The sequence below is a fragment of the Callionymus lyra genome, chromosome 12, assembly GCF_982586985.1.
Source record: "Callionymus lyra chromosome 12, fCalLyr1.hap1.1, whole genome shotgun sequence".
Lineage (NCBI taxonomy): Eukaryota > Metazoa > Chordata > Actinopteri > Syngnathiformes > Callionymidae > Callionymus > Callionymus lyra.
Window position 1 is genome coordinate 7,151,611 of NC_141829.1, and position 8,776 is coordinate 7,160,386.

At 39.8% G+C, this 8,776-nt stretch overlaps 1 protein-coding gene across 1 annotated transcript; it reads left to right on the forward strand.

Moving 5' to 3' along the window:
* The first annotated feature begins 1,473 nt into the window (after positions 1-1,473).
* On the forward strand, positions 1,474-7,296 carry tent5c (terminal nucleotidyltransferase 5C). The gene is made up of 2 exons (XM_087804304.1): positions 1,474-1,578; positions 3,717-7,296. The coding sequence occupies exon 2, from the start codon at positions 3,740-3,742 to the stop codon at positions 4,886-4,888; it is 1,149 nt and encodes a 382-aa protein (XP_087660430.1). The 5' UTR covers positions 1,474-1,578; positions 3,717-3,739; the 3' UTR covers positions 4,889-7,296.
* The last annotated feature ends 1,480 nt before the right edge of the window (positions 7,297-8,776 follow it).

The following is an 8,776-nucleotide window of genomic DNA, read 5'->3' on the forward strand; positions in this document are numbered from 1 at the left end:
TGTTTTCTCAAGCAAACGATCTGACGCTTGAAGTGGAAGAAAAAAAAAAAAACCCTTGTCGGTTCGAACCTGAAAACACGTCTGTGGATCAGAAACATCTGCAGCTCAGAAGGTTCTGCTTCGTGGAGAAGAAGAAGAAGAAGAAGAAGAAAGATCCAGATTTGTCGCGATGACATCACTGAGCCGTGGCTGCAGCTGTCGCGTCTTGAGTGAGTTTTCACGGATCGTTGCCGAAAACTCAGGAGAAATGACTGCGTGGAAGGAAAGAAGCTCCTGAGATGTTCGGTGAGTCATCTTCAGATGGTCGTGATGTCATCAAAGATGGACGACACACTGACTGTTTTCCTTCACTCATGATCCATGATTTTTACGTCTGGAAACGTAGTTTTATTTTTGTGATTCGGTGAAAAAGTAAAGTGTCTATTCTCTCAGAGAGCGCAGACCTCTGCCAAGCAGCTCATTCTCACCTAATCTTGTTGACCTACATTTGTTTTGTTTAATTTTTTAGCATTTGAAATGTATTTAATTCAAATTAGGTGAAAATTAAATGATGGATAATTCACTCCACTGGTAATAACTTAAACTCTGCTTCTGTATCTTTATTCTTTTCAACATTTTGGGTTTATTTATTGTATTTATTGGTTTATTTTATGAAAATGTTTTTGACAATAAACGTTTCCTATTGTGATTATAATGATTAAAAATGTTTTAAAAACTTCTCGTGTTTCTCTGATGTCAAATTTCAAATACAATGTATATATTTTAACCTAAATAATATTATTTAAAATTCTTCGTAGTATATTTTTCATGTTTTCAGTATTAATCATTATTTATTTTCACATTTTATTCTAATTTTTAAAGAATGTATAACCAAGTCATAGAACAATTATAATTATCACGATACGTATATTGTAAAAAATATAAATATATATATATATAAATAAATACGTAAACGTGCTTCCGGTTTGACGCAACTTACAGACTTTTCTTCACTTTTCATAAAAAAACCTGAATGAATCCAATTTTCATTAAACAATTTTTTTCTAGTTTCCATCAAAGGTTTAAACTGAAATCATGGATAAAAATAACGGAAAATGAAACCGTTAAAAAAAAAAATGAAACTCGACGTCATCCGCTTCGAGACGCTCCTGGTTACCACGGCAACAGAAACCTCAACGGACCAATCAGATCGTCGCATTGATCCACCACGTCTGACGATGACGCTCCAAACTTCACTATGACGTCTCCACGTCCGCCTGTTCCGGTTTCAACTGCGTCACAGTTTATGAAGCAAAAACAAAAAAAAAACATCAACGTTTGTCTTTTTTTATAAATGAATCGTTTAACGGTTTTTTTTTTCATCCGGGTGTTTCCACGCGCACGCACTTCCGGGTGGGTGGTGCGGCCCCATAAAGGGGGCGTGGCCTGCGCGGTTAGTGCAGCAGCAGGTTCGAGGCTCGTCAGTCCATGTGAGGAGGATCGTTGTAGCTTCAGACGAACTTCTTTAACTTCTTCTTCTTCTGTTTCTTCTTCTTCTTCTTCTCGCTCCTCACCACCAGGACCACGACTCTCCAGGACGTACGTATTTCCTTCCTCACGCTCCTCACGAACACGTTAAAAACTTCCTAATACTCGAGGAAAAAAAACTGGTTTAATCCGCTTTTTTTTTTTAAAAAACTGCGATTATTATTGACGTTTAAAATCCACAATTATTATGGTTTTTAATGTGCAAACTTCACCTCTGGAGGTGACGCTAGCGTTAGCATGTCCAGTCATGCCGGGCAGAGAAAGTGCTTAGTAATGGTTTTTCTGACTCGCTCCGTGTTTGGAAAAAGTGAAAAAAAAAATAAAGTGAAAAACTTCGGAACCGGAACATTTTTTTTCTGATTATTGATCGAACTCACCTGCGACTCTTTTCACCTTTTTTTTTAAATTAATAAATATATTATTTAAAAATATCATCAATACAGCTGGTTCCTACCGCGTGTTCTAGAAATATATATTTTATTTATAAAGTTAAATAGTTTTAAAAAAAGTTAAATTTTATAAAGTTAAAAAGTTGAAGTTAAAAGTTTAAAGTATTTTAAAAATGTTTTAAAAGTTTTACTTTTCTAAAAATGGCACGTGATTAGATACTTACGCAAGTAACTTTACGCACTTGACGTGAAGATTCAAAATTTGGCGTTAAATGTTTAATGTCGCAAACATACGGTTAAGTTTTATGGCGTTAAACTGTCAATTTATGACGACACAACTATTTAAAAAAAAAAACACAAATCAAACGCTACACAATTGTATATTTATGTTAAAGTTACGTTTTGCATTGACTTTTATACGTTAAGAAAACTAGATTAAAAAAAAGAATAATTTAAAAAAAAAAAGAATGAGTTGCGTCTTAATCTAGTTTTAAATTTTCCAAAAGTCAAGTTGACACAATGATTGTATGAACTTCCACGAGTGCAATGATAGGATCCAGATTATCTGAAGGTCAACGTGTTTTCAAAGCTGTTGAATAACTTGTCATCTGGACCATTCTTTCTAGTTAAATTGTTTTAAAATGGTTTTTGTATTGATTTCTTTCTCATTTAAAAAAGTTAATGTTGCTTTTATTGACCAAACCTGTCTCTAATAAAGTATCTATATTTTCCTTGGAAAGTCAAAGTTTGAATCCTAAATGTGTTTTTTATTTATTTTTTTAAAGGGATAAATGTAAACTGTGAAACGTGTGATTTAAATAAATAAAAAAAGCAGAACTGAGACAGTTTAAGTGACGTTTGAGCAACAATTTCAAACTCAATTTGGCGTCAAGTCTTTGAATGGATCCAAAAATAAAGTATACTTTTGTATTTGTCCTGCTGGTGTAATCTGATATTAACTCGGTTACTGCAGTCAGTGGGGGGCGGAGCTAATGGACTGTACTTTTATGTCGGAAATATTTTGTCGTCGGGATCAGATAACATTAGTGCGTTAATGATTTCTACTGGAGAGACTTAGGAGATCTAATCCTAAGTAGCACTGTGTATCGTCAAGTCTGGAGATATGATGCTTATCACGATACAAGGTCAACAATAAAATGTATAGTTGTACTGTAGTAACAAGTATATGTGTAGTATTGAGTACTTCACTCTGGTTTTGCAGAATTTACAGACCACATGACTCTTGACGAAGTCGTAACTGCTTTAATTTGTTAATAAACCAAAATATGTCCAAACATCAGCTTTAAAAGCTGCTGGACTCACTGTATCCTCTCGTCCTCAGTCATTGCCCGGATCTCATTGTTCTTTTAGCTGCGGAGGACATAGCAACTGCCGCCATCTAGCGGCCAGAATTTTAATGACACAAAAGTGAATAAAGGCCATGAATATTTGCATATCCTCTCGTGCTCAGTCATCGCCGGGATCTCGCTGTTCCTTTAGCTGGTTCTGCCATCTGGAGGCCGAAAGTTGAATTGCAACACAAAATGAACAAATGCGGTGTATATTTTCATATTAATTGTAAATAAAAATTTCAATTAATTTAATCTCGCGTTATTTGCATTTACCCCCTAAACTAACTGATCAAACTAAAGTGTGTTTTCAAAGAATACATTTAAATGTATCCATATTTTCTCATACTCTGAAAACTTTGTTCCTCCTGAATTGACAAGAATTTACTCCTAAATAATCTGTTCATTTGATAACATCTACTCGACTGACTGATCCTCTTGTCGACCGCAGTGACTCTTAAACTCGGCGAGAAGATGGAACACGCGGAGCTCCAAGGTAGCGCCAACAGCGTCCTGTCCTGGGAGCAGGTGAGCCGCCTGAACGAAGTCCTCACCGAGGCGGTCCCGGTGCACGGCCGCGGGAACTTCCCCACGCTGGAGGTGCGCCTGAAAGACATTGTGGCCCGAGTGCGCTCCCGCCTGGAGCTGAGCGGCATCGCGGTCAAGGACGTCCGTCTCAACGGCTCCACGGCGAGCCACGTGCTGGTGCAGGACATCGGCTGGAGCTACAAGGACCTGGACGTCATCTTCAGGGTGGACCTGCCTCACGACAAGGAGTTCAAGCACATAAAAGACGTCGTGCTGGGCACCCTGCTGGACTTCCTGCCCGACGGCGTGAACAAGGAGAAGATCACTCCCATGACCCTGAGGGAGGCGTACGTCCAGAAGCTGGTGAAGGTCAACACGGAGCAGGACCGCTGGAGCCTCATCTCGCTCTCCAACAACAACGGCCGCAACGTGGAGCTGAAGTTCGTGGACAAGATCCGGCGGCAGTTCGAGTTCAGCGTGGACTCGTTCCAGATCGTCCTGGACTCCATGTTGTCCTTCTACGACCTGGCGGAGACGCCCATGTCGGCGACCTTCCACCCCACCGTGACCGGCGAGAGCGTGTACGGGGACTTTGGGATGGCGCTCGGGCACCTGAGGGACAAGCTGATCGCCACGAAGCGCCCGGAGGAGATCCGGGGCGGGGGTCTCCTGAAGTACTGCAACCTCCTGGTGCGGGACTTTCAGCCCGCCAACGAGGAGGAGTTCAAGGCCCTGGAGCGCTACATGTGCTCGCGCTTTTTCATAGACTTCCCCGACATCGGCGTGCAGCAGCGCAAGATCGAGGCCTACCTGCAGAGCCACTTCGTGGGCGAGGAGACCAGCAAGTACGACTACCTCATCATCCTGCGGCGGGTGGTGAACGAGAGCACGGTGTGCCTCATGGGCCACGAGCGCCGGCAGACCCTCCACCTCCTGTCCCTGATGGCCTTCCGGGTCCTGGCGGAGCAGAACGCCATCCCGGACGCCTCCTCGGTCACGTGCTACTACCAGCCGGCGCCGTACGTCAGGGACCACAACTTCAGCAACTACTACGTGGCCAATCAGAACATTCCCACGTGGCTGCCGTGCAACTGACGGGCGTGTGACGGGGATTGTCTATTTTTGGAGAAGAAGAAAAAAAGGAATAAAAAAGAGAAAAAAAAAGACGAAAAACTCCCAAAAATGATGATTGTGGCGACGCCGCCGCGTTCCTCTTCAGGCACAAGTGATTCTATGAAGTGTTTTGCTTTGGAATCCTTTTCTCATTCCTTATCTACAGACGTGTCCATTTGAAAGTGATATATTTTAAGTGTTGACTTTTTTCTTTTTGTTACTCTTTTTGAACTTTTGTGACGAAATCTTTTGGTTTTCACCCCCCCATGAATTTTGGAGAAAAGAAATGTCAGACTTTGTTTTTCTTCTATTATATATATTTAAAAAAAAATGTGAAAAGAAAGAAGGAAAAAATATTTAAAATGGGTATAAAGAAGATAAAGGTTAAAGGGTCATTGCCAAAAAAAAAAAAAAAATCGTAGCACCGGGGTTATGACGGGAGGGTGGTTCACTGATCTTGAAATACTCACGGGGTCATCTGTGCCAGAAGTGCCTTTTTCTAAATGATGCAACAGATTTTTTTTTTTCTCACTGTGAACCTCAGTGCAGGGTGAGCCCCCGGACCCCCCCCCCCGGACACCCCCCCCTCCCAAACACCCTCATTGGTTGGCTCTCGCCTGCACTTCCCAGTCCGCTCAGGTCCCAGAGTCAGGATTCTTGGCCCCTGAAGTACCTCGCTGCTGCTTTTAGCTCCCGAGTCCACGTGGGTCATTCGTGTGACGACGGGTCAAGGTCGACCTATTGGCTTCAGGCCTTGAGAGTAACGTTGGTTGACGACTTCCTGTCCCTTCAAACGTGGGGGTCCCGTTTGCCCTTTAAAGCCCTCGTGGCCCGGCTTGAAACGGGATCCTCCTCTGACGCAGCAACGGACTATAATTACCCCCTTTTTTTTATTTTTTATACTTCCCCGGGAGGAGGGTCTGTCGCCCTACATGTGCTTGAACCTGGTCACTTCTAGGAACACTGGGTCACAAATCCCTTGTGAGGGCATCGTGAGACCACTGACTGCCCCCCCCGTCCCCCTTCGTTTCCTCCGAACCTTTGACTTTCTATTTGCAGCCAGAACTAATATTGGCTGTTCAGGCGACTTCACTCTCAGACCGTGACAGCTGCTGCTGCTGCTGCTGCTGGTTATGTGTGATAACCCGGGGCAGCCTGTTATCTATGGACGGCCGGTTTACACCCACTCCAGGTCACGCCCGGTGCTTTTCGGGGGCGCCGTGTACTGGCTCTGCTCCAGGGTGCCACGCTTGCCCTCCGGAGTCAAACCAGCAACACCTGACGCCGCTTTTTTTCTGGGGAAAAGCGAGTCACCTTTTTAAAAAGTTTTATTTCAAATCAGAAGGGAATTATTGGTGTATTTTAAGTTAAAATAAGATTTTATTTAATCACTATTTTTCATCTACTGGACTCTCTTTTCCCAGTTAGTTTCCCTCCCGTCCTGTCGTCTAAAAAATCTTCCGGCGTCGGTCTCTGACCCGCCTTCTCAGGCCGGGTCTGGGTCAGAACATTGTCAGTAGTTGAGGGAGTTGATCCGACTCTCAGGGATTTCACATGATTTTCGGGGGGGGGGGGGGGTCTCATTTGAACACATGGTATTTGTTTTTTCAGAAAAAAAGTGTTCCTGCCTTGTCGGGTGTTTTTTGGCTCGTCATGTGATCGTTCATCTCTCGAGTCGGTTATTTAAAGTAAGAAAAAAAAAAAAAAAAAAAAAGTGACGCCATCTTGGATGTGAACCTGTATCACTTTTTTTTCCTTCCTGACTGAAACCACGTGCCTGTGATGATGGTTCCTACATCACTTCCTGTGTCAGGGACGTTTGTATTAACTTTATTTATAAGGATGAAGTGCAGAGTTTTTTTTCCCCTTTCTGTTGGTTCTGCTGTAAAGTTGTCAGTGTTATTATCCTGCTGCTTCTCTCCTCCTTCTCATCCCTTCTTTTTCTCTGGGTCCATGTAGGGAGGTGCCCCCCCCCCCCTTCAAATGCTCAGATATAGTTTTTGTTTTTCCTTCCGTTCGGAGAAGGGAGAGCATCGGAGAAGGAAGTTTTCCTCTACTAGGAAAGTCGTGGCTCTTCTACGGGAAGAGTCCTTTTTTTTTTCTTCTTTGCGGCAGATTGTGTTTACGTTCGTGTGTGTGTTTATTTGCATGTGTGTATGAAGGAATGCCTGTGGAAGTTAAAAAGAAACAAAAAAACAAGTGACTTTTTTTCCCTTTTTTTTCTTTGTGGAATAGTTGACGCGACGCTTCTTGTCGGCTTTGGTTCTGACAATCATTGCTATTTCATCTTCAGCACTTTTACCTCACTTGAGAGTTTCCTTTGAAGGGAAGAAAGTACTTGTACATCAGGAAAAAATGTGCTTAAAAAAAAAATAAAGATTTAAAGAATGCATTGTTTCTGTAACGTTTCTTTTTTTTTTAAATACATTTTCATGTCGTTGAACATCGTCTCTTGGGAATACCTGGGTCAGGTGGAAACTACAGTGTTTTTACTGATTTCTCTCGTCTATTGAGAGGTTGAATTAAATATATTTTAAAATAATTAAAATAAATTGAGTGTACAAATTATTAAATTCAATTAGAAAGTGTATATATTTTAATTCAGTATTTGTTTTATTTTATTCAAAGTCTAAATTACAATGTCATTAAGATGTATAAATATTTCATATTTATTTTAAATTATTCAATATTTTAGTATTTAAAAAAAATTCAACCTGTTTCTAGAATGATTTAACCATTAAAAAAAAAAAGTTAATTAGAAATGTTGTTTTTTAATTGTTTTTAACAAATTAAATCCAGTATTTTTAAATAAGTTTTAATATGTTTTTATACTAACATTGTATAGGCTTATAAGGATAGGAATTAAATATTGAATTTAGAAATTTAAATTTTTAATTATTGGAATTTCAATACCAAACGCAAAAGTTTTTTTTAATTTAAACGTTTTAACATTTGAAATGGTTTATTTCTTTTTAAAGCATTAATTTATTGTTTTTAACCAATTATTTAATGTATATATTTCTTTTACATCGAAAGACTGATTTATATTTTTATACTAACATTTTATATACTGTATAAAGCTAAGAATTAAAAAAAAATTGAATCTATAAAATGTGCTTTTGAATTATTGCCATACAAACACAATTATTCAACAAAACAAATGTAAAAGTAATTTTAATTAGTTTTTTTTTAACACAACCTTTAAATGTACAATTGATTGAATTGGACCATTTTAAAGGAGGTTTCAACTTCCTGAACTCATTCAAATCTTGTCAAATGAGAACCACTGTCTCTGACTCCGAGTCTCAAACCACCCAGAAGTGCAACGACGTGATGAAAAGTTCACGAGCCAGTAAACGTGTGGACGCAGGAAACTATGAATTTACACATTCGATTAACACGCGTGTGGAGACGAAACCTTCAGCAGCTCTGCCTCCACGTGGTCTCGCCGTTACAAAGACACTGTTTTTATAAGTTAAAGGCAGCTGGTGACATCACTCCAACCTTTACAGGAGCCGAGGTCTCAAGTTTCAAAGTTTCTTCAATCCGAGCTTTTTTTTAGTTTTTGCTAAATTGGGTCTAAACGAAACGCTAGCACCCCGTAACATGAATAATGAAAGTGTAAAATTGTGTTTTTTGTTTTATTAACGACTGAAGTAAAGATCATTTGTAAATTTGAATGATATACTTGCTAGCTTAGCTGGTCAATAACTGCTTTAACTAGTCATTTTCATGTGAAATGTACCATCACGTACAACAACAAATATAATATTTATATATAATATATGTATATAATAATACAACAATAAATACTGAAACTGTTCAATTTGTAAATTTTATAGTTTTACTACTGTCATTTGAAGTAAAGAT